Source organism: Polyodon spathula, chromosome 1, assembly GCF_017654505.1.
Source record: "Polyodon spathula isolate WHYD16114869_AA chromosome 1, ASM1765450v1, whole genome shotgun sequence".
In the NCBI taxonomy this organism is placed as follows: Eukaryota; Metazoa; Chordata; class Actinopteri; order Acipenseriformes; family Polyodontidae; genus Polyodon; species Polyodon spathula.
The window spans coordinates 39,901,366-39,928,600 of record NC_054534.1 but is presented as its reverse complement, the minus strand read 5'-3'; the positions used below and the strand labels follow the sequence as shown (position 1 = coordinate 39,928,600).

Sequence of the window (27,235 nt, the reverse complement as noted above, 5' to 3'; positions counted from 1 at the left end):
CAGCTCTGAGCACAACCCAGTCCTGGACTGAACAGCCCCTGCTATTCAGTTCTGCAACACTCAAGCTAAGATTGCCAGTGCCCAATTATATGGTGGCAGGCAAGAAATGGTAATGAATTAACCTAGTGAGCTACCTAGCCACAGGCATTTTGTTTGTAACTGTTCAGTACCTTTCTGATGTTGTAAACACCCACCTAATCTGGAATGTTATTACATGGAGAGTTTCATTTTATATTTAACCATGCAAACTGGTTGTATATGATATTAAGCCAAATATAACCCACTTATACATAGCAATTTCTACCCCAATGCATAATATACACATCACAAAAACACACATAGGCCTATATGTTTTTTCAAATGGCAGATTTTATTTGTAAAAAAAAAAAAAAAAAAATGGCAAAGACAAATGAAACAACCAACCTTTTCAACACCGATTAAATATAGATATATGCAGAGCTAACATGTTTGACGAGTCTGATACTCTGAAAAACTAAGGATTAAAACAATTATTACAGTCTTCATATTAATAGCATTATCTACTGATTCCAATGTCACATTTAGGCATTCACCCATAACTGAAACAGTAATGTATAAGACACGTAGAAAAATGAAACATTCTTACACAGAAGTCACAAGTAGAAAGCTTAATAAATGTATTCACATTAGTGAAGCATTCCAAACTAAGTACATAAATTAAAATTTAAAACTTTGTATACATCCCTTAATGTATACAGAAGATCTCTAAAAAATCATGAGGAATATACATTCTGCAGTGATACTGAATTTGACATTTGATCCGATCTCACCACTTCATGCCTTCCCTTGGGACCAACAATTCATGGCAATATTATTTTTGTAGCATGGCTTACAAAAATGTACATACATATTGGTGTGTACAAAGTGCAAAATAAATAAACAAAATCTCCAGTTCCCGTCATAACCCTGAATGAGTTTCAGAAAATCCATTTAGTTTTAACCTTTGCAACTTTTTTGTTTACACTTTAAAATGTTACTGTAAAAGCGCCCTGGTAAATCCACGTTTCTATAAAAACTAATCACAACCAATTGCATGGACACTGCAACTAAATATTTTTAATGCATCTGATATGCTTCAGTCTCCATCTCTTCATCCTCATACTGCCCTTGGTCTAAATCCACCATGTTTTTCTGATCTGTGTCTGCTTAAATTAAAACACACATAGGTTACAAAAGTATTGTGGTTGGCCTTTTGTAGAGTCACCAGTCAGGACATTTTAATTATTTAAATATTCCTCCATTCTTTTTAGAACAATATTATGACATTTCTGTGATGTGATATCTTCTGGTTGAATAATTCTACAATTCCACTGACAATCTAATTATTAAAGAATGCACTGTAGCAAACTCGATTCAACTTGTATGTTTGAAAAGTACACAGGATCACTGAAATGATTAGAAAACCTACAGGGTGTGCATGATTGTGAACGATGACATGCCTTGGTCAATCTCTTATAATAGCGTCTTGTAGTGCTTAAAACATTTCTGAACCCATAACAATGAATCAAAGTTAAACAGGATACACTATAGTAAACGCATGCTATTTTTTAATTACCTGTGTTCTCTGCAAGTTCTGCCTGTTTGTCTGCCTCAAATTCCCCCACGTTGTCATCATCTCCATTGTAATCGGCTCCTTCACTGTACTTCTCCGGCTCAAGTCTAAGGTTACCTTCATTGTTTTTGTTACCTAGAACAGATTGAGGATATTGATAAAGATAAATTGGCAGGCAGGGGATTAATAATGCAGTTTACTAACATTTAGAGGACCTAAAGGAGGAAAAAAAAAAAAGACAAACGTGCTTTTGCAATGCTTATTTTGTGAATGTGGAAACTTCTGCAAATTGCCCTATAGCTAACTGCTAATGTTTATTTTCCCAGCTTATTATTTTGGAGAAGAAACTATGTAAACTATTGAAGTAAATCTACAAGGTCTATGTTACAAAAAGTAAATCACCAAAGAGGGTTTTGTTCTATAAATGTTACACTGCAGTACTTCCATTAGACTTCAAGAAAATTAACGGTCTCCTATTGTCTTTTCCCCCTAGTGTTACAGATCAGTCCTAAAAAAAAAAAAAAAACCACATTGCTCAGTTTTACCAATTTAGACACCAGGAAACAAATACACCCCGCCCCCCAGATTCCCTTGACCAAAATGAACATTGCAAATAGGACTTTAACCTAAATTAGCAATTCTTAGCAACCAGCTACTCTAACAAACGTCCAAAATGTGTATTTTGACTGCCGAGTCAAATATCCTTATATTCAAACACGTATTTATACATTGTTTACATCTACTCAAAACACAAAGAATTAATGTCCGCCAGCAATTACACTGCCATAAGATCAGAAATGTTTTGTTTTTCTTTTATGTTGTGTATTTTTTTGTTATGTGTAATGTAATAAAACAGTGAGTAAATATTGTTGTTTTGTTTTCTCTGTACAACAACCAATTTTCCACATTCATCTTATCTGAAGTTGTTTATCGAAGGTTTAAAGTAGTTGTAAAGTAATCTATGGCCACTTTGTTTATTGCAATTACAGTACAATACCTGTAATTGTCGTGTGTACTTTATATACTGTTTTTTTTTTTTTTTGTTACCTTAAAACACATTTTTTTTTTTATTATTTTTAACCGTAAACTACTGTATGACATTCTGTTTTTGCAGTTAATTCACTAGGTCAAAAAGTAAGACCACAAGCTATTATTACTTTTGGGATTTAAAAAAAAAAAAAAAAAAGCCTTGAACACAGGGTTGCACACAATGGCTTTCATTACATTTATGAATCTTGAACCAATATCTGAAATTGAGAATTCCATGCTTGTCCCAGCACTAATATTTTGGATCATTGATTCTCCTTTCCTGAAAATGCACTAATAAAGGAAAGGTCTTATATTCGCTGACCCTGAACTGGAGGTCAGAGGTTTCCTATGATCGTTGTATGTGACCTGGTGATATTACCTTACGTGCCTTTCAAATAGCCAAACACAAAATGTTACAGAATGGGAATAGATAGTGTTATATATATATATATATATATATATATATATATATATATATATATATATATATATATATATAGAGATAGAGAGAGAGAGAGAGAGAGAGAGAGAGAGAGAGAGAGAGAGAGGGGGGGGGGGGGGGGGGCTTCAGTGAGTTACAGGAAAATAATTTCATCCATGGTTTCAAACTGTCACAGAAACCCAAAATGGAATTGTTTTCCTGTAACTCATTGAAGAGGCCCATCTTATTTTGTATAATACATGGATACCCTTGTGATGCTAATATTAAAAAGACGAGGTTCAGCAGTACAGTTCGGGGGGGCTTTCTGTTTTTTTTTTTTTTTTTTTTTAAAGTGTTTTTCAGTGCTATACAGACGTTCTATGTCATTATCCACTTAGTTACTCTAAGATACGAATGTACCAGCTTTACATTTTGTTGATCATTAATGAACGTTTCTGTACCGTGGGTGTTGTCGAGTGATTGAAAACTAGACATTTTGTGTTTGAATTGAAAGCGATGGCCTTTAGGAGTTGAAATGTTCAAAGTTTAAGTATTTATCACTTTTTTTTTTTTTTAAGGATTCAGGATACAAATACAGCCTTCATCCATGTATTACATATACCATATTACTTCAATTTGGCGTTGCAGCGTTTATTTTAAATTGATCAAAATGACTGCGGCCCTTAAACGAGGGCAGCGATTATATGAGGTCGGCCTTCATTAATAATACTATACTTTACAAACACTGCAATATTTTATTACATGATTTAAGGCATTTTAGAATCGATGCCATGAGAGGCTCTGATCTGCAGCACTATACTCCTATGTGTTTTGGGGCTTGTATACAGCACATTTACTGACAGTTAACAAGAGCCTATAAGGCAGGATTTGGGAGGGCAGGGAGTACTGTACCAGCAAATCAGGAGTGTGTATTGGGTGATATGGGGCGGGACAAGAAGAGGAGAAAGAACAGTAGTTGAGTGTGATGCAGTTGTTTTTCTTAACAAAAAATATCCCCTCTGAATATCGGTTTGATTTCTGTATAACTAAAATATCTTACCCGGTCATTATTATTTCTCTCACTGCAAGTTACCTGGTGGTTTTAACTAGACTGATCTGCAAGACCCCAAAAACTAAACTAGAGTCTTCTCAGATAGTATTCATTCATCGTTTTTATATATATATATATATATATATATATATATTATAGATATATATATATATATATATATATATATATATATATACATACATATATATATATATATATACACACACACACACTACTGTGCAAAAATTTTAGGCAGGTGTGAAAAAATTCTGCAAAGTAAGAATGCTTTCAAAAATAGACATGTTAATAGATTATACTTATCAATTAACTAAATGCAAAGTGAGTGAACAGAAAAAAATCTAAATCAAATCCATGTTTGGTGTGACCACTCTGCCTTCAAAACAGCAAAGTCAGGGATTTTGTAGGCATATAGTCAGGTGTATGATAAAACAATTACACCAAACAGGTGCTAATGATCATCAATTCAATACGTAGGTTGAAACACAATCATTAACTGAAACAGAAACAGCTGTGTAGGAGGAATAAAACTGGGTGAGGAACAGCCAAACTCCGCTAACAAGGTGAGGTTGCTGAAGACAGTTTACTGTCAAAAGTCAGCAACAAGACACAAGGTAGTTATACTGCATCAGCAAGGTCTCTCCCAGGCAGGAAATTCAAGGCAGACAGGGGTTTCCAGATGTGCTGTCCAAGCTCTTTTGAAAAAGCACAAAGAAACAGGCAACGTTGAGGACTGTAGACGCAGTGGTCGGCCAAGGAAACTTACTGCAGCAGATGAAAAACACATCATGCTTACTTCCCTTCGCAATCGTAAGATGTCCAGCAGTGCCATCAGCTCAGAATTGGCAGAAAACAGTGGGACCCTGGTACACCCATCTACTGTCTGGAGAAGTCTGGTCAGAAGTGGCCTTCATGGAAGACTTGTGGCCAAAAAGAAAAAAACTATGCACGAAAACACAGGAACTGGGGTGCAGAAAAATGGCAAAATATATTTGTTTTAAAATATAATTGAAATATTTGGCTGTAGCAGAAGGCAGTTTGTTCGGCGAAGGGCTGGACAGCGGTACACGAATGAGTGTCTGCAGGCAACAGTGAAGCATGGTGGAGGTTCCTTGCAAGTTTGGGGCTGCATTTCTGCAAATGGAGTTGGGGATTTGGTCAGAATTAATGGTCTCCTCAATGCTGAGAAGTACAGGCAGATGCTTATCCATCATGCAATACCATCAGGGAGGCATCTGATTTGCCCCAGATTTATTCTGCAGCATGACAACGACCAAACATACAGCGAAAGTCATTAAGAACTATCTTCAGCGTAAAGAACAAGGAGTCCTGGAAGTGATGGTATGGCCCCCACAGAGCCCTGCTCTCAACATCATCGAGTCTGTCTGGGATTACATGAAGGGAGAGAAGCAACAGAGGCTCCAAGATGTTTGGGCCAACCTACCTGCCGAGTTCCTTCAAAAACTGTGTGCAAGTGTACCTATAAGAATTGACGCTGTTTTAAAGGCAAAGGGTGGTCACACCAAATATTGATTTGATGTAGATTTTTCTTCTGTTCAGTCACTTTGCATTTTGTTAATTGATAAATATAAACTATTAACATGTCTATTTTTGAAAGCATTCTTGGGTTGTCTGTCGGGACTGTACCATAAAATAAAATTTGAACATTTGTAACATAACTTGTATTACATGGTGGATTGAGGCTGCAGTCTCTTCGGGGGCGTCACATGTACATAGCCAGAGTTGCACATTTCTTTATTTATTTTTTGAGCAAGGGTAAAAAAATATAAATCTTTACGTTTCTTAATTGAGAGCGGCATTTATTCGAGGGTGGCGCCTATTAAAAAGCTGACGTCTGAGTGAGGCATTAATTTGAAGCAATACGCAATATATTATATATATATATATATATATATATATATATATATATATATATATATAATATATATATATATATATATATATATATATATAATGCAAGGCATAAACCATGAGGGGCCATGTGGTTCCCATAATATATACCGTGCCTGTGGTATATATCACTGGAAACGCACAGCCCAAAGTGGTTTATACCGTTTATAACACAAATAACTGTTATACACGGCACATGGCAACCCCAGCTCAACGGAGGAAACTGGTAGTGAACAAGGTGCAAAAGCAGGAGGAGGATGAGGTTTGTAAAGGCCATTTCCCAGGTCAAGCAGGGAAAATGGACGAGATGGGAAAGTGTGGAACAGCGCAAGATCGACTGGCAAGACCTATGGACAATGGAACAGAGCAGGATCAGTTTCCTCATCAGATCAACATATCATGTTCTCTCATCACCACAGAACATAAACCTCTGGGTAGGTGAGGATCCCCCTCATGTCCACCTGCAACATTAAGGCACATTTTGACACGATGTAAGGTGGATCTTAGCCAAGGACGTTGTACTTGGCGCCATGACCAGTGCTGTGATGTTTGGCCTTAGCACTGGAAGACAAGCGTAATCTGACCAATAAATAGCTACCAGTTCCATCAAAGCAGTACACACAAAAGACAATATTTCTCCGTCCAGGAGAGCAACCACCAAGAAAAGGTGTAAAAATCAAGCCTCGCCCAGAACAACTGGAAGCTGCCAGACTGAAAATGCTGGCAGATGTTGGTCAACTGCTTATTTTTTCACCTCAGACTGCCAACACTAACCTTCGACCAGATACTGTCTTGTGGTCTGGATCAGCATGCCTTGTTCATCTGGTAGAGTTAACAGTGCCATGGCAGGATGCTGTAGATGAGGCGTATGAGAGAAAGAAACTTAGGTATGCTCAACTAGCTGCTGAAGCTGAACAGTGAGGATGGAGAGTCTGAGTTTACCCAGTGGAGGTGGGTTGTTGAGGATTTGTGGCACACTACAACTCAGTTTCTCAGAGATGTCGGGTTCAGTGGCCAAGAGTTGCGTCGCACAGTGAAGAACTTATCTGAAGCAGCAGAAAAGAGCAGCAACTGGCTGTGGTTGAGATGGAAGGATTCTGGCTGGGGATCTCAAGCACAACAGAAAGAAAGCAACAATGATGTACGGGTATGTAAGCTGGGCTGAGTTGAGTGGGGGGGCGGAGGGGGGTGATGATGGGAAGAATCACTGTCGAGCCCTCTTGAGGTGTCGTGGGCTAGTCGGCGAAACACAGAGGACGGAAGGTGCCCAATTGAAGACCCCAGAGGTGTACCCTGCTTAGCTCAATCCAGACGGTTGTCATGCTGATGCGCTGGGGAGACCACACTATGGTTAATCCCCGGATCCAGCATCGCAGTCGTTGTGTGTGCTAATGCGCTGGGGAGGCAAAATAAGCTGATCCCTGGAGCAAGCATTATACTTCAGTCAAACACCAGGTAGATGGATAGCAACATCATCAGAAAGAAACGCAAATGGGTGGAGATCCAGATGGATCACATTAGTTTACTGTACAGTTACGTCTTCGTTGGTGCTTATCTTGGCGACAGCAGAGTTCAAATCAGCATGAAGTTTTAACACCTACTCTCATGTAATGGAAATCTTAAAACGAATGTCCATATTTATTTCTTTAAACCAGTCTTTAAGTACGTTAACCCTTTGCAGTCAATTTATTCAGCACTTGAAAATTGTAATGTTGGACCTGGTCTGACATAGGACTGCAAAGGCTTAACAGACCATGCTATAGGTTTTTTTTTTTTGTGTGTTTCTTCAATCTTTGTTTCCTTCTATTTCATTTAACTGTTCCTCATCTACTGTGATGTGTCTACTCTTGACAGTTGCTGGTGCACTTATTTTATGTATTTATTTTTTTCAGGTGGATTACTAGCTTCACTCAGCAAGCTGGTGTTGTACAAGTTATCGTGAGCTTATTCCCCAAATATATTAAAGGAAATAGGTGGAATGTCACTCATTTTTGGCAGTGGTTTTGTAACCAATAACATATAAAATGGCAGTTTGTCATGGAATTTAACATGTAGTGGTGGGTAGTGATTTATTCACTGTGAAGCAGCTCATTAGTATGCAAGCCATGGTATACGCTATATATACACGTCGTCATATAGATATTTCTCAGAAAACAACTTCTGTAGCCTGTTATAGTAAAGTTACATACAAATAATCACCAAAATAGAATTAAGCTTCAAAGCAATATTTGTGAATAAAAAATCTGTAGTTCACTTTCATGAACCTTGAAAACACACATTGTACACACACAAGGACAAAAAGAGTTTAATTAACTGACCGTCAGGATGGTCTCGGTTCGGTGAGTCATCAAAGATCTCCAATCCATTGTGAACAAGTTCTTCTTCCTCCTCGTCTTCTGTGACTTTGACCTCAACGCCCCTCTCAGGGTCTTGGGCCTCATTCTTTATCACGCTCTTTGTCGGCACCTCCAGTTCACCTCCATTCTTTTCTTCTTCAGCCTCCCGCAGCACCACATCCTTCACTGCTGGAGTCTCAGAGCCTTTCAGCTTTGACTGGTCTTCCTCAATTTGAGCTTTGTGTGTCACCAGTGGCTGAGCTTCACCTTACACAGTTAAACCAGGAAAAGTATTCAGTTAACAGTGTACTCTGCTACAATGGTTGAATGAAAGGGAAGGGCTTGTTGGGTCTTTTGGGGGTTAAATACTGACAGTCCTAAAAATAACAGGGAAGCAGTCTTCTATGTAGCAGGTAATGCCTGCTGTTGGATAGCATTGCTTATTTGTACATGTACCATCATACTGTTCTATTTTCCACACTACAATATTAACCATTACTGTTATTCAACCAATTCAGACAACACCTCTAGAGGCTGTGGTATCTTATTCATGCTTTTTATTATTCGGGCCACAAACTAACTTGCAATTCCTTTTTTAAAAATGCATACATTTAATAGAAGCCTTGAGATTTAAATAGATAATCCTATATTAGTTTCTAACAGAAGCAATGAGGTTTTGAAAACAAACCAAATGTAAAATAAAAAATAATCACAGAAAACTCAGTGTAGTGGTCCCAATAATGGTCTTACCTGTGTCTTCTGGAATCTCATTGGTTTCAAGTTCAGTGTTTTTTGCTTTTTGAGTTGCTGTTTCTATTTTTTGGACGACTTCTTGTTTTTGGTCATTAGCAGACTGGCTGGGACCTTGATTGCTGGTTCTTAATGCCTGTTCTTTATTTTCATCTACTTCCACTTTTCCTTTTTCTGCAGTAGGAACAGGTAGTTTTGCCTATACAAACAAGGAAATTATGTTATTGATATGAACTCAAGTACATGTAACCTTGAGCGACTTAATTTTCATCTGGTACTACAGAAGCACACTAAGGAGTCAAAGGGTTTCCTTAGCAACCGCATTTAATAAAATACAAATTATACCTGAGAAATTAATTTTACAAGAGGACTTAGCTTGGCAATTAAATAAAAAAAAAAGCTGCTTGAAATTAAATAATGGATTAAATTAGAATGTATACATACTTTTTAAAAGGTTTAAAATAAATTAAAGATACACATTTGCATATGTGCAGGCGACAGGGTGTGTTGCAGGGATAAAGGTTAAATGAACAGCACCACAATACGGGAGATAATAAGGGACTTAAATACTGCAATAGTATCCCTTGAACTGCTATTGCAGTATGTAATCATCATCTTCCTAAACTGAATTAAAAAAATAAAAACAACATTATGGTCGTTTCCTGGAACTGAATAAACGCCAATCCATTCTTTATAAATTGTGAAGAGTAAAATGTAGGGCTTTAGAAAAAAAAAACAAAGTCATAATGAAGGTCACTAATTTTTTTTTTTTTTAAGTCACTATTCACTACAAAAGAGTGCACCACACTTACAGGAACAGTCTGTACACCACTAATGCCACTAAAACATCTGCATATTTCTGTAGCTGTTATTTCCTTGATAAAGTTTCAATGCAATTGCCCACCATCCTCCCCCCTCTTAATTGACTGGTTTCATTACCATTGTAGTCTTTGTTTTACTGTCTGCAGTATCTGCCTTTTGCTGCATCCCTTCTGAGAGTGCCAAAAGATTTTCTTCATATTGTTCCTTCAGTTCTGTAATCTGAGCATTGCACTGGGTCCTAAAAACAAACAGTTACAGTCACATGTCAATGTGCCTTCCAAGAAACCAGGAAATAAGTGAAAAGAAATGCTAACATATTATTCTCATAATAAAAAATAACTTGAGACAAGTGTAGTGAATACACCATTCAACATAAAGTTTACTAAATTACTTTGTATGCAACTTTTTGCATTATGGCCAGATAACTTACTGAAGCTGGATTTCCAGGCCAAATAAATAAATATGAAAGAAAGAAAAATTTTATATACATGTATCCAAGAAATGCACCTATTAATTGTTACATACAGTGTTACAAAAAGTAGGCAATACTGTAGCTCACATATTTCTCTGTGATCTACAGTGGTGTGTTCATATTGCTATGCAGTAATCCAAGCTGTGAATGAACCCACTGATTGCAGTTCTACAATGAAGTCCATAGTGCTGCTGGCACATACATGAACTACAGCGGGTTCACAGATATTTTTTTTCAAATCACACACATTAACACAGCGTGCACAGAAACCAGTGCTAAATAGTTTACTACTAAATTAGCAGAAAGGCAACTACACACTACTGTGATTCGCCCTCAGTGTGGGTTAGGAAAACATCCACATGATCTACGCTGTTGTTAAACCTTTGTGGTCCTATGTCGAACCAGGTCCGACATTACAATTTTTCCTTTCTGGTCCAATGTCGGATCCTGTCCGACATCATCAAAAAGGCGTCAATCACAGGTCCCTAGTTGTTTTTCTCTGGAAAAAGCAGAGAAAAGCTTTCAATGGCCGACAGAGGCTGAAAAAGAAACCGGAGGCGGATCTGAGCAATACACAGTCCCTTCACCAGAGGCATAAACAAATAAGATAGCTGTACATCGTGGAAATTTGCCAAGCTTTTTGAGTTGTTATAGTAATAAATAAGAACATGGACAGCATTATTTAGGAGTTTGGTAATAAAACGAGTGATCAGGAGATGACTTATCAGTATGCACGACTATGAAGAGATATGTGACAAATACAGCAAACAAGGAGACGGGCAGGGCTGGAGCTGCAGTACTGACTGTCCTGTTGATATGCTGTGCCTTTTAAACCTGTTTTACTTTGAATAAAATTACTTTTAAACAGCGTGTGTAAAATAAACAGCTTGTGTGAAAACAAATTAGACCTGACGCGCCTGACAGGTGCTGAATAAATGGGCCGCAAAGGGTTCAAGCAGTAATAACTGCATCAGCTGTAGAAACTTACATATCATATGTCAACTTTTTCTGAAGGCTGCTCTGGTTTCTTTGACATTCCTGAAGCTCCTTCTGTAACTTCCCGTAGTCCTTCAGCATATTATTATAGTCATCTGTTGAGAGCAGCAAAAGTTTATTATTCTCTCACAAAGCAGCCTTTCTATAAATATCTGCATTCCTCTTACATCATATATATGCCTTGCACAGCTAGGTATATAAAACATTAGATGAGGTTACAGACTTATGCTACAGCCAACTTCTGGTGCCCTAAATGTGTGTTCCAGAGATAAGTTTCAGACAGTCGCAGTTTGCCAGGACAGACATAGCTGACCATACAGTGTACAGACAGCAGCTGCCTGTACGTGTCAGTGCCGTCCAGTCCTCTTAAAGCTTTCTTTTTCCAATCAGGTCCTAAATGCTCATTTAAATTAGTGTTTTGCAGCAGTATTTACAAGCCCAAAGCCTTGAGTGTTTTTTTTTTTTTAATTTTCATTCTGCATATATTAAACTGAAATAATAATAATAATAATAATAATAATAATAAATCTTCGGTCATGGTTAGTCATTCAGTTTAATTTGTCTGCATTCCAATATGTAATGTAACACTACTTTTTCACATTTAACCTACAAGTTTAATGTTATATAACAACATTTCTGATCTTACCTTTCATTTTTTGAAGAGAAGCTGCACTTAAAGAAATGTTGAGTTGCAGTAATGCCTAAAATAAAAAAAATATTATAACATTAAAAAAAAAAAACAGACATACAAAAAGGTTGGAATTAAGTATAAAAGTAAGAGATTAAGAAGCCGCGTTACTTAATCTTAAAAGCCAAGGAACCTGGTTCTGTCATCATTTTGGACCGACAACTTATCTCTCATTACAATGTTGGGCTATTAGCTTTTCCGAATTCCAGGAACTGTTGATTGGCAAGAGGTTTGCCTTGCATTGTTACAACATTTTAGCTAATAATTATAAAAAGGATTGTTCAGGTACTCAGCCATAGAAAAACACCCCTTGCAGCTTAACTCTTATTATCCACCTTCTGGGGGAAGCGGAGAAGGAGAAATACTGGAGGCGATTCAACAGTTTACCTATTCTAAGCATTGATGTTTCATAAAAGAGCCAAGCATTTCACTGAGCTGTTCTGTAATTTACCCACTCAAACTGGTCACATGTTCCATACAGTTTGGCATTGCACCATACAGCATTAAAGAGAGCTGACAATAAACATATTCTCCTCACTGCAGCTGCAGTTTGAATTATTTAGGAAAAGATCAAATCAAATAAAGCACATGTCTTCACAAACTATGTCTGGAATAAATTAATTATTAGTACATGTATGAAATTCAAGTATATTGGCTAAATACTGAAAACTGAATTCAACATACAAAAATGACATTTTACTGCCAACTCAGATAAACAAAACAGATTGTTTGTGTACAGAATTCAACACCGCACAGAGACTCAGGACACAAAATGCTGCAAGTTAAATTGCGCTAATGTGCTTTTGAATAAACAAATACAGAGAGACAAATGAAAAAAAAAAAAGACTAACAAAATAAAAGGCGCAAGGGCCAAAAGAAAAAGGCCTTTCAAAAACTACATATAATAAACAAACAGAGCAGCATGGAACACAGAACATCAAACACACCCCTCCACTTCTATCACCAACATCAACTCTAACCCTTTCTCATTACCACCCGTGAACACCTACTCTATTCAACCGAGGCTGGAACCGAATTAATCATGTATTCCCCACACCAACATGCACACTATTTTAAAAATAAAACAGTACAATTCTCTGATGAATATAAACATGAGAAGTGAATGATGGATGCACTTATGCATATCAGGAAGGTGTTTGGTGCTTGGGGTCAGGGTATGCTCATATAATTTCATAATTCATTATCAATATAACAGCTCGGGTTTGTGATACTACAGCAAGCAGTACCCTAGCATTATACTTTTAGCACATGCTAAAAAAAAAAAAAAAAAAAAAATATATATATATTATGGGATATATATAATAGGTTACACTATATATATATAATATAATAGATATATATATAATGCATGTGCTAAAAGTATAATGTTAGGGTACTGCTTCTATCATTCAAAGAAAAAAAAAGAATCGAATACAGTACACCACTGTAGCAGAATGTCCAGGACAATGCCCTGCAGTACACCTTTCACCAGCAGGTAATTCATACATTTTTGGTGGTGCCATACCTTGTCATCTTTCCAGGATTTGTGAGCACTCTCCAGCTGCTGTTCATGCAGAGACTCTATTCTATTGATCTGCTCTTTCTGCTTCTCCAGCTGCCCGTGGAATTCATTCTTCTTCAGTTCAACAGCACCTCTCTCTGCCGCTGCTCGCCGCACCTTTGCTTCCAGATCATATACCTGAGTCTGCAACACACATTGGCAGAAACATGGCTTTGAAATAAAGCTGTCCCACAGTCATGTTCAATTTAGCTCTACAATATAATTACTTGGTGTGCCTGTCTCCAGAGGCAAAAGGAATTGCCTTTTTTGTTATGCGGATAACATGTTACTGAAAACCCTGATACAGTATTTAAAACACAGAAGGGAAAGGTTAAAAACAAAAAAAGATAACAAAAGAAAATATCAAATATTTTAACTGTAAAAGACAAAAGAGTTTAATGAATAGACCTTCCCACAAGTACATCCAAATGTTACGGAATAATGAATTGTACCAAACTGGGAACATCATAAAATGTAAATCTTACCTGAAGTTCAATGTTTCGAGAGTTAGAAATCCAGTAGTTAAAACCCAGAACAACTAGACTGGCTATTAAAGCACCAATTAGGACTGGAGGAGAACGCCCCCCTCGACGACTATTTCCCAGGCCAACCATCCCAAATACCCAAATAAATATTAACCTGGAAAAAAAAGAAAAGTGGTTTACTCATCTTTACCTGAAGGAACTATTAAAAGATAAACAGGGGACCAATGGCTTCAATGCAATGGAAATGATAACAAACATTATAGCTAACTTTAATGAGATGCCATTACTCTAGGATACAATCCATTTGATACAAAGGCATTTCAGATTGCAGTATCACATTAATGTAAGAGTCTACTAAGCAGTATATTATACAAACTTTATAAAGAATTGATTTTGTTGTATTTATTTTTCATGTCTTAGGGGCCTAGAGGCCTTCCATTTTTGACAAAGAGTCAGCACAGTGTTTTCCAATCATACCTGATAATTGCATACTCTGTTAACTTAAAACAAGTTAAGCACATTTCTTATAATAATGCACTCAGTAGATGCCTGTTAATTGCATATCCCATGTGCTGAACAGTTGTATGCATTTAACCAGAATATGCTATTACTGTATATGGAACATATATGCACATTTTCATAAGAAATGTGCACTTATCAGGTATACAATAAAATATACCTGGTATGCACTATAGATGTTACTAATAATTGTATAACATTTTTAGGCACATGGGCTATGTAATTAAGAATATACTGTTAATATGAATTAACTTGATGTGCTTAGTATTATTAAAGTTTGATTTCTACTTGCATGAATTGTCTTAATAAATTCAGTAGTTATTGAATATTTCACAAGCCTAATTGTGTGTGTTTGCAATTAGAAAAACAGGAACTCGCACTCTCATTATAAAAAACTCATAATCTCACTTGCTCAGCACATTTTTTCTAGCGGTATTACTTCTAAGTCGGTTTTCTTGCATTCATCTAAGGATCTGGCAACACTGACAGTAGAAACGTAACTATCTGTGTTACCCTAACAGGCTGATACTAGCTGATGCTTAAAGTTAAATTTTTAAAAAAGTATATTGTATGTACGTATATGTATGTGTGTGTGTGTGTGTGTGTGTGTGTGTATATATATATATATATATATATATATATATATATATATATATATATATATAACATATTTTCATTTTGTTGACCATTAATGAACATTTCTTACTGTGGGTGTTGTCGAGTGATTAAAAACCAGACATTCTGTGTTTTAATTGAACGTGATGGTCTCGAGTAGTCGAATGGGTCGAAGTTTATTATTTTTTATTATATATCTTAGTCTCTGATACAGCTGGTTGTAGTATCCGCTTGTCCCCCGTATAGAAATCGGTAAGGTAGCACACTCCTGTAGAGCCTTTAAATTTTTAATAAGGTGAAATAATCGGCACCTCATTAAAACCAATCTTTATTGATATCCATTTGTTTTTAAAAAGCGTAAAACAACGCGTTTCGACACATTTGTGTCTTCATCGGGTTACAAACTGTCAATGTTAGCAACACCACGATTCATGTTATATAATATTGGTCCATTTCCAATTACATTATCATCAATTTAAGTTAAAAAAAAAAAACTTTTTTAAAAAGTCCAACTTTAACAACATACAAGAATACCTGATCAACATTCATTCAACAGTATCTCCACTTCAGTACAATTCGATGTTAATTGATGAACCTTGTTCATAAATAAGAGTTCGATTCTAGCGTCTCATAACTGAAAAATTCAGAAACGCGTTTAGATGTTTTTACTAGGCGTTGTTTTAACACAGCCTCCACTCCCCAAAGAATCGAGTTATATCCAATCACTGTAGTTTTTTGCTACGAGTTTTCAAGCACGAGTACAAAATAGACAACATACATAGTCATAAATTGAAATAGCTTTAAAATAAAAATTTTAATAAAACTAACGGTCTTTTTACTTTATTTTAGAGCAAGGCCCCTTTTAACTTTAAATGAGGTAAAACGCTATACAAAAATAAATCACTGAACTGACTGAAGCGACTTGACTAGTAGTAAACCGAGTCAGCTAACGTAACGAGTAGAAGCAGGCTTTACCGGGGATTAAACAAAAAAAAAAGTCAGAAAAAATTTAACTATTAAAGTAAACTGAACCACTGTTGTTTAATTATGCCAATTTGGAAAAAATACTACTCGGTCACGCTCAAACAAAACATTTATGAAGACAACGAGAACACTTTACAAACTCGATACACCTTCACTTACTTTAGGTTGAGTAACCTTTCTTTTTTTCCTGCAACTACAGACGTCTTATGATTACAAAATGCAAGGCCAAAATCAGAAAAGTCCCAAAGCCCAGCTGTAATTTTTTATTTTTTTAAACAGGAAGTCAGTGGCAAATACGGAAGTTGCTCTTGAAAAACCTGAGTCAAGTCAGTTCCCTCTCAATGGAATGACAACACTATGTAACACAATTTTTGTTCCTGGGTAGTAAGTGTTATTTCCTAATTGTTTATGCCTTAAAAGTATAGAAAATGGCTATTATTCCCCACAAACTTTGCTTCTGTGACCAATTTTTTGCTTTGTTTGCGATTATACTGTAAATACAGTATAATCGTAAATCTCGAAAAACTACTCACTTCTAAATCTTTTGTAGTCATTTTTGTATTACTTTAGTATAAATACATGTTAATTTGGATTTATATGTTGTTTTTTCTGACCTTATGTGAACGAAAAGACACACATTTGCCCGTTTTCCCATTGGAGATAGTGATATTTTGAAATATCACTGTCCTGGTCACAAAAGCAAAGTTTGTGGGGAATAATAGCCATTTTCTATACTTTTGAGGCATAAGCAATTAGGAAATAACACTTACTACCCAGGAACAAAAAAAAAATAATAATAATTTGTTACAATGTTGCAATCGTTATCGAATAGCTTACTCTTCTGACTGGAGAGACTGACGCCATATATATATATATATATATATATATATATATATATATATATATATATATAAAAGCTGCCCTGTCAGGGCTCTGCTGTGAGGAGGAGGTCCCTCCCACCTCCTACTGAAGAGGGACGTCCTCACAGGAGCATATCGCCATTTTCTCTCTCACTTCACTGAGACAGGTCACAGATTGCTTCGTGCTTTCTTTGTCCGAATTTGGCTGATTTGTCAGTTTAATACCATCAAATTTATTTCATCCACAGTAAAATCACGCTTTTGAGCATTACTGAGAGTGTTCCTGCCTAATTCTCGTTTCAGTTTACTGACTAGTGCTGGTTTCGACTCTTTTGAGATTAGTAAACGGCCATTACACTTTTTCACTACACAAGGCCTTGTGTAGTTTGCTATACCATGTTGGGAGCTGCTGTGGTGCTGTAAGGAGACCTTGTGGGCTGGCTGTGTCATCCTCTACACCGATTTAATCGGTGAACCAAAAAAAAAAAAAAAAACAGCTTGGAAACAGCTTTTCCGACTGAATCGGCTACACAGCCCGGCATTGACCGCACATCTACCGCCAACTTCAGGCTTGAAAACAGTGCCTACCCGGCCGTGATTGACTCGGAAACGGTGTGACCATCTTTGGCGCCGTCTACAGCCCAGCACCGACCGCACTCCCCATCGGCACAGACCTTGGCACCGATTGACTTGGCACCGACCGTTCAGCCCCAGGGTGTCAGCTTCAACAACATTACTGGGGAGTTGATTCCAGACCCTCACAATTTTCTGTGTAAAAAAGTGTCTCCTATTTTCTGTTCTGAATGCCCCTTTGTCTAATCTCCATTTGTGACCCCTGGTCCTTGTTTCTTTTTTCAGGCTGAAAAAGTCCCTTGGGTCGACACTGTCAATACCTTTTAGAATTTTGAATGCTTGAATTAGGTCACCACGTAGTCTTCTTTGTTCAAGACTGAACAGATTCAATTCTTTTAGCCTGTTTGCATATGACAGGCCTTTTAAGCCCGGAATAATTCTGGTCGCTCTTCTTTGCACTCTTTCTAGAGCAGCAATATCTTTTTTATAGCGAGGTGACCAGAACTGCACACAATATTCAAGATGAGGTCTTACTAGTGCATTGTACAGTTTTAACATTACTTCCCTTGATTTAAATTAGACACTTTTCACAATGTATCCGAGCATCTTGTTAGCCTTTTTTATAGCTTCCCCACATTGTCTAGATGAAGACATTTCTGAGTCAACAAAAACTCCTTTTTCATAGATTCCTTCTCCAATTTCAGTATCTCCCATATGATATTTATAAGGTACATTTTTATTTCCTGCATGCAGTACCTTACACTTTTCTCTATTAAATGTAATTTGCCATGTGTCTGCCCAGTTCTGAATCTTGTCTAGATTATTTTGAATGACCTTTGCTGCTACAACAGTGTTTGCCACTCTTCCTACTTTTGTGTCGTCTGCAAATTTAACAAGTTTGCTTACTATACCAGAATCTAAATCATTAATGTAGATTAGGAATAGCAGAGGACCGAATACTGATCCCTGTGGTACACCACTGGTTACCACACTCCATTCTGAGGTTTTTCCTCTAATCAGTACTTTCTGTTTTCTACATGTTAACCACTCCCTAATCCATGTACATGTGTTTCCTTGAATCCCAACTGCGTTCAGTTTGAGAATTAATCTTTTGTGCGAGACTGTGTTAAAAGCTTTCTGGAAATCTAAATAAACCATGTTATATGCTTTGCAATTATCCATTATCGATGTTGCATCCTCAAAAAAATCAAGCAAGTTAGTTAGACACGATCTCCCTTTTCTAAAACCATGTTGACTGTCTCCCAGGACCCTGTTACCATATAGGTAATTTTCCATTTTGGATCTTATTATAGTTTCCATAAGTTTGCATATAATAGAAGTCAGGCTTACTGGTCTGTAGTTACCTGGTTCAGTTTTCTTTCCCTTTTTGTGGATCAGTATTACGTTTGCAAGAGGGTCCCGCTTCGCCTGGGGTAGCCTGTCTCTCCTCCGCTTCGCCTGGGGTCGCCAAGGGTCCCACTTCGCCTGGGGTTGCCTTTCCCTCCTCTGCTTTGCCTGGTGTCACCGAGGGTCCCGCTTTGCTTGGGGTTGCTTGTCTCTCCTCTGCTTCGCCTGGGGCTGTTGCTGGCACTGCCTCGCCTGAGGCCACTGTCTGGCTTGCGCCGCCTGGAGCCGGTACTAGTCCTGCAGGAGCACAGGAAGCACCGGGGCCGGCGCCTCAGTACAGGGTGCGGCCGGCTACAAAGAAGTGGGGGGGGGAGGTCAGGAGACCAGCGCCCCCAGCCGCACTTTCTCAGCAGGATGTACATTGGTTGGAGCCCGAAAAAGGGGAGCTGCTGGCCATGAAGAAGAGGGGGGAAGTCAGGAGACCAGCTCCCCCAGCCGCACTTTTATGGCAGGAGGAACAGTGGCTGAAGCCCCGGAAGAGGGAGCTACCAGCCAGGAAGACATGGGGGGAGGAGGACATCCCACCATGGCCACCCCCATGGATTACTCCAGACCCCTCTTCTAGGACATCGAGACTGAGGGGGGAGGTGGCCGTTGGAGCCATGTGTGCTTTGCACAAGGAGGGGGATATGTAGCAGGGCGGTAGGAAAGCCCTGCTGTTTAATCATATTGTTTGTTTATTTTTAGAACAGGGTCTCCCCCTCCCCCTGTGTTATTTTGGATTTGTTTATTGTTTTATATTTTTGTCTATAGATGACGGCAAATCTCTGTGTGTTTTTGTTTGTTTATTTTGTATGAAACGTAGCTGTACTTTAGTTTTGTTATTGTTTTGCGGCGTGGATGGGAAGCCCCATCCACATTATTAAAACTCATGCAGAAGGTGGCCATCTCCCAAATTAGTTAAGTGAATAATTAGTTGCTAATCGGGAGGTGGTCACCTGCATAAATACCAGCAGCTCTCCAGGTTCGGGGTGGGAGAGCGAGACGCGAGAGAGATAGTTAAAAAGAATATAAGGATCAGTGAATGCAGCTGCTCAGCCTGACCTTAGCGTTTATTTTTGTGTTCGAGATTTCTTTTATTTTGCTCTGTGAGCAAGTGTTTATTTTTGTTGGAATATTTTATTTGTTTTTTTCTTTAATAAACGGTGCACGCGCCACTGCACCGTACCTCGGTTTTGGTTGTGTTTTTTTCTGGTCTGGGTCACCGCAACACCGTTTCCTGCCACATGACCGCACAGAAACTTGTGTTCCATCAGGGTGGTTCACCTCCCCGGTGTGGACAACAGGGCAGCAGACCTCCTGTCCAGTGGAGCTCCAGACAGCTCGGAGTGGAGATTGCACCTTCAGGTGGCGAAACAGATTTGGGAGAGGTTTCGTCGACCTCTTCGCCACAGCCTAGTCACTCATTGCCCCCTATGGTCCTTTATGGAGAGAGATGGGCTAGCTCACACCTGGCTACAGGGGCTCTTGTATGTGTTCCCTCTGCTACCACTATTGCCCCTGACACTAGAGAGGATCAGGGTGGAGAGAGCACAGGTTTTGCTGGTTTCAGCCAGATGGCCGAGGCTCCCCTGGTTTGCTCTCCTCTCCAACAACGAGGGGTTATTATGACACCTGAACCCAGACCAGCTCCAACTCTGGGTCTGGCCGTTGAACGGAGCCGTCTATCCAGATGAGGTTTGCCAGATGCAGTGGTAGAGACACTACAGTCTGCTAGGGTGCCAAGCACTAGAGCCCAGTACTCAGACAAATGGAAAGTTTTCCAAGACTGGTGCATTGCTGAGGGTCATAATCCTGTGACCTGCCCTATTGAGACAATCCTAACCTTCTTACAACACCTCTTTGATGCGGGCGTCCACTCTGAAGGTCTACCTGGCACCAATATCAGTGTGCCATGATAAAATTGACTCGCAGCATGGTCCCTAAGTGGAATCTGGAACTGGTACTAAGGGTCCTTACGGCCCCCCCATTTGCGCCCTGTTTCCTTGAAAGTGGTGTTTTTATTAGCCATTATGTCTGCCAGAAGAATAAGCGAGCTTCATGCGCTGTCCATTGATGACACATGTTCGGCTTTCACTGGAAATGACTCTCAGATATCATTAAGAATTAAAAACACAGCCTTTTTGCCAAAGGTGGTCTCTTCATTCCATATTAACCAACCAGTGGTTTTGGAAACTTTCAGACCATCCCCTGCACGAGTCAGAGGAGGACCATAGACAGTACATGCTTTGCCCAGTTCGGGCTCTGCACTGATACCTGGATAGGCCAGCGTCCTGGCGACAGTCTAACCAGCTGTTTGTCTGCTATGGGTCCCGATCTAGAGGTCAGGCCCTATCGAAGCAACGTCTAGCGCACTGGGTGGCAGATGCCATACGTTTAGCGTATGAACAGATGGACTCCCCCTTAGCAGGGGACATTACGGCCCATTCTACCAGGGGCCAAGCAGGGGCTCGCTTTCATGGCTCCTTCTTGGATGAGCTTTGCAATGCTGCTACATGGACAGGTAGTCAGACATTTGCGTGTTTACCGCCTCGATGTTGCAAACCGAGTGAAGCCCTCTCTGGGCTCTAGGGTGTTGCAGACGGCATGCCCTTAGGGGCTCTGAGGGTATCACAGTGAGGCTGTGCTGTTGGTAATCTGGAGCCATGACAGCTTTGATACAGCTTCCCATTCGGTAATGGTTGTCATTCCGCTTGAAAGGGAGCGTTAGGTTATTACCATAACCCTGGTTCCCTGAAAAGTATGACAACCATTACCCTTCGAGGTCATGTCCCCAGCAGACGGCCAATTTTGAAAGAAAATGGTGATATGCTACTGTGAAGATGACCCTCTTCAACAGGAGGTGGGAGGGACTTCCTCCTCACAGCATGACCCTGATAGGGCAGCTTTTTTATATATGCTCAGTGATTGACGGTCAGAGAGGGGTCTTCCCATTCTGTAATGGCTGTCATTCTTTTCAGGGAACCAGGGTTATGGTAATAACCTAAACTTGCCAACAGTACACAATTTGGGAGTTTAATCCAATCCATTCTGGAGATTACCGACTTTATTGAATTTTGGAAATTGCCAAATTGACGGTATCTCTTGATAGATTAAACAGGCATTTGTCATTAATAAATAAAAGTTAAATCTACCATTGCAATTTTTGGAATCAGCCCTTTACAAATTTGAAGTAAATTAACTATCGGTGTAGTGTTACAAATTGGTATATTATCAGAATGTGGTACTTATACCAAAAGCATTATGTTATTACATCGAAAGTGGTATACTGTCAGATTTTGGTACTGCAATCAATTGTGATCTGATGGGTGTTTCTCAAACAGATGTACATTTACCATTAATTATATATTCTTTTTTTGCAAAGTTAAACTGGAAACACAATCAGTTTCACTAAAAAAAACAAAAAAACTGTGACAAGACAAAATGAGAGGTTGCACAAGTAAATGTACAAAACCCAATATATTGCATATGATAAATATTCACATACTATTTTCATAATGGTGGAGAAATATGATAAATTACATTAACAACAATGTAAAAAACTGGAAAATATGGCAAATTAAATTTTAAAAAGATGTAAAAGTCTATACTTCTTTTTAATGGTGGAGCAATAACATATGAAACATTATATTTTAAAAGAGGTAAAAAGCCAAAAACAGCATAACACACCAGAAAAAAATAATATGAGAAATAGTACAAATATACTGAATCAAACATAATAATACTGCATTCATTGTTAATAATAATTGTTAATATATGATGGACTTACATTTCTTGTTAAGCCTTTACCTTCAACAGTGCTAAAACCAAAGTACACAAGGGCTGAGGGTGGGTAGCTGGTCTGCCTAATTAGTGTTGATTGATTGACAGGTGGAGACTATAAAGCAGTGGTGCACAACTGAGGTTATAGAGGGCAGGTGACCCTCCTGGTTTTTGTTCTAACCATACCCTACATTAGTTAATTGGACCAATTAAGCATATAATAAAGTACTTTAGGGTGCAGCTGGAATAAAAACCTGCAGGGACACTGACCCTCCAGGACCGAGTTGTGCACCACTGCTATAAAGGGAGGGAGTATTAAAAAGAGATGTCTGCGATGAGCAGTGAAGCCAGATTGCAATTCAAGCTGTGGACTCGGAGGACTGCACCTGTGTAAAATGACTCTGCAGTAGTTCAGGATCAGTGGAATGCCTGCCTGGGAGCAGTGTGTTCATGAGCAGCGAGATATATATCCCTTCCATTATACCTTTCTCTTCTTCAATTAAATACTTATATCCTGGGTAGAGTGGCTGTATGTGGAATTAATGTGTTCAATGTTTTGTGTTTTAGTTTATCTTTTAAGGGCTACCTATTTTAAAGGGGAAACATTTCATGTGATCATTGAATAAGTGTATTTCTACACCTTGGTAATTTAGACATATTTGCAGAAGTGCCAGATCTAATTTTATTTACTAATGTATTCACTATTTAGAATTGGTTTCACTAGTTTTGTTTTAGTTAATTGACACTTCTGATAAGAAAATTGTTTGTTCAAGCTGGCCTTTTAGCCATTGATAGGGAATGGTAATTAAGGGTATAAGTGGGTTATGCATAAGGTGACCATATTGCTATGTGTTCGGTGGGACAGTTCAGGCTTTACCTCGCAACCCAGTGCATTCTGGTTAGCGTAGTCCTGCTTCTCTTAAAGGAAGGAATGGTACCCGAGACAGGTAAAACATACCAGAATGCATGGGGTTGTGGGTTGAAAAGCCTAAACCGTCCTGCTGAACACTGAGCTATATGGTCACCTTTGAGATATACCTGTCTAAATCCAGCATTTTAAGTACAAAACAGTTGTGTTGTGTAACTGACTTGTAGTTTTCCTGTGAATACATGTTTTGATATTTAATTTTTATATAAAGTTATTAAACTGATTGTTGATTTTGTTGTTGGTGTATTGTTTTGAGCTATCATTTCCACTGACATTGTTGGTCCGTTAACTGGACCTTACTGGGTTTATAATGGTGGTAGCAGCAAATACGTTATCAAGATTATTATAGTTGACAACCACCCCTGGGTAAATTAGGCCATTGCCTCTTAACAGCTTCAATTAACTACATTAGAACATGCTTTGAGTCAAAACCTGGACTGGATTGGATCTTGAAGGCCAGAGTTGAGTACCACTACAATAGGCTGTATCTTAAAATGCAAGTCCAGGAGAAGCTCCCTGAGAGAAATGTGTTGATTTTTCCCCTGGAAATATACACATAAGATCAACAAAGACAATATTACCTGCACAAATTAAAATAACGCTTGGGATTTAAAGTGGTTATAGCTAACAAAAAGAAAAAAACTGTATTTGAACAATGTGCCAATGCTTAGCAATAGATATCTTTTGGGTTGATGAATAAGAGATAAGAGACCAGCCAGTCTGCCAGGACTGAATGATTTTATAGCACTTATTTTGTTTATGGGAAAGTTCCTTTTTGACACAGAACAAGTGAAAATTGGTAACCTTGGACCCTTACTTGTAAAATAAAAAATAAATAGAAATAACAATAAAAAATAAGAATAAGGTTATTTTACTTAATAACTTTTTATCTTTGTTTAAGGACATTATTAAAATTAATAACAGTTTATTCACACTGTTGGTCATTGAGTATGTTGTTGGTTGGTTGGTTAGTTTGAAGGATGAGTAGCCTAGGTTACATCAACATGGCTTGTTTATGTATCGGTATAATTAAGAAATGGAATGGAATGTCCAGGATGGTGTTAAGGACTGTTACAAAGTGAAGGATACTGGCAAACAAAAATACTATAGTATGTCTGGACGTGCTATACCTCAACCTCAACTCTATATACATAAGTATAAAAAAATGTAAAAAATATATTAAATGTATCTACTATTCAGAAGTAATTCCTACAATGCACTACCTGAAATCACATACAGTATTTATTTTCAGAAATGAATTTGAAAGATGACCTTGAATTACTTTCACTGGCATAGGATGCTCAATATGCTCTCTATCTCTCAACCAATATCAGGAGTGGAAAATGATACCCTTAATCATAACTACTATTTTCCATAAAAATATACTCACCATTATGCAATCAAATACAGTTTAATTTTAAATAACCTTTCTCTTGGAATGAATGCATATGTTAGTGAAGTTACAACGGATTTTATGATCACTTCACATCTGTCCTGTATCCCAATGCTGGCAGTGATGCAAGGCCCTTCGACGGTGGCGTGGGGCACTCCAGCAGTGGTGATGCTGGCAGCAGCACACAGCTACGGCAATGGCGGTGCTAGCAATCGAGCAGGGCACTCCGGCAGTGGCGGATGGGTGAGGCACTCCAGCAGTGCTGATGCTGGCAGCAGCGATGCTAGACACTCTGGCAGTGGCACTGTCAGCAGTGCCAGCGCTGAGCCCGTGTACGTGCAGCTGCCTTTCACCATGCTCCCCTCAGCAGCAGGTGTAGCTGCTGCTGAGGTTGGCCTGGCTGTTGCCCTGCTGAATGGAACTGATGGAAGCTCCTCCCCTTCCAGCTCTGATGAGGACAGTGGCTCCTCCCCCTTTGGCACTATAGATGGCAAGATCTTCTCCCCTACAGCTCTGAAGACAACAGCGGCCCCCCTCTCCTTTTGCACTGGTGGTGTCAGACTCCTCTCTCTTTGACACTGGAGAGGGCAGAGGTGCCTCCTCTTTAGGCTCTTGGGATGAAAGCGGCTCCTCCCTCTCTGGCACTTGAGCAGGCAGTACCTCACTCTCTGGTGGTGGTGATGGCACAAGCTAATTTCTTCACCTACAGAAATGGCCTCTCCTTCCCTTTCATTATGGGGCAGTTAGTTTGATCTTCTCCAGCCTTTTGGGAGGCAGCTCCTCCTCTTCCTCTTGAAGGGGGCAGCATATACTACGTGCCCATAAACAAGGCACAAATCTTGGTCCTGGAGGCCGCCATAGAGGTCCTTCAGTCCACTATCCTGCTGGGTTTGGGATGCGTAGGAGTTCCAGCAGATCCAATTATCCATTTTCTCTTTATTTTTTATAAACTGCAGTCCTGCTCTGGGTCACAAGTGGAACTATCTCACTTCCTGCCACATGCAAGTACTGTGCAAAATTAAGCTAGTTATCGTGTTCACCATGTGGAGTGTGACTGAGAGAGACAGATGGATGGACATACACGATTAGGTAAAATTATAAAAAAGAAAGGCTGACGTGACATTACCAGTATAAATACAGTGAATGTATCAGTCAAAAAGCAACGTTACAGCAGTTAAAATTGCCCTTCCTTTAGGCATATCTGCTTTTAGAAGTACTATAACTATTTTCACTGTAACATAGAAATATTGTTTTTTGCTACCTGTCACACAAATGTTCATACTGTAAAGTATTAGCTATTTGGAGAGAAGAAGGAATAGAGGAGTTGAGACGAGACGATTCAGGTCCAAGTGGCAATTATTTTATTCCGAAGACACAGTGGACATAACTCAGACAGTACTTCAACAAGACCTTCAGCAATCTTTTCATTCACTGCCCTGAGGAGCTCAAAAGCCCCTCTTAGATAGCTCTTAGCCTGCTAACAACATTTCAAAAGAGCAATTACCCTGCCCAATCACAGCTCCCCATCCCTTGTTTCTACACATATTGGAAACCATACTAATGTGTTCAATCTAAAAATGACCTCTAAAATGATAAAACTAGCTCATAACTCCTTACAGAGTATACAGTGCCTATAGAAAGTCTACACCCCCTTTCAAAATGTTCACCTTTTGTTGCCTTATAGCCTGGAATTAAAATGCATTAAAATAGTTTTTTTTTTTTCATTTATCTACGCATCCTACCCCACAACTTCCAAGTGAAATAGATATTCTAGAAATTTGTAGAAAATGAATTAAAAATAAAAACTGAAATAGCTTGGTTGGATAAGCGTCCACCCCCCTTGTAATAGCAATCCTAAATTAGCTCAGGTGTAACCAATTGCCTTCAAAATCACACACCAAGTTAAGTGGCCTCCACTTGTGTTAAATTGTAGTGATTCACATGACTTTCAGGATCAATTCAACAGTTTCTGTAGGTTCCCTCTCCTGGGTAGTGCATTTCAAGGCAAAGACTCAACCATGAGCACCAAGGCGCTTTCAAAAGTACTCCGAGACAAAGTTGTT

General features: G+C 38.7%; 1 protein-coding gene across 2 annotated transcripts; it reads right to left on the bottom strand.

Moving 5' to 3' along the window:
• Window positions 1–342: 342 nt before the first annotated feature.
• On the bottom strand, window positions 343–15,825 carry golm1 (golgi membrane protein 1). Of its 2 annotated transcripts, none has more exons than XM_041255582.1 (10): window positions 15,800–15,825; window positions 14,132–14,285; window positions 13,611–13,790; window positions 12,044–12,098; window positions 11,390–11,492; window positions 10,047–10,167; window positions 9,108–9,306; window positions 8,340–8,624; window positions 1,595–1,726; window positions 343–1,184 (listed from the first exon to the last, which is right to left on the bottom strand). In XM_041255582.1, exons 1-10 carry the CDS (start codon window positions 15,808–15,810, stop codon window positions 1,096–1,098), a joined length of 1,329 nt encoding a protein of 442 aa, XP_041111516.1. In that variant the 5' UTR covers window positions 15,811–15,825; the 3' UTR covers window positions 343–1,095. The 2 variants fall into 2 exon arrangements, with proteins under 2 accessions (XP_041111516.1, XP_041111526.1); XM_041255592.1 differs by having other exon boundaries at window positions 343–1,181.
• Between the last annotated feature and the right edge of the window lie 11,410 nt (window positions 15,826–27,235).

Bases quoted from the DNA above. Each gene is read 5' to 3' on its own strand.
- golm1 (XM_041255582.1), bottom strand. The intron at 10,168-11,389 runs GTAAGTTTCTAC...GTTTGTTTTTAG, and splicing joins AAAAAGTTGACATATGATAT to GACCCAGTGCAATGCTCAGA. The intron at 1,727-8,339 runs GTCAGTTAATTA...AATCTGTTCTAG, and splicing joins GAACCGAGACCATCCTGACG to GTAACAAAAACAATGAAGGT.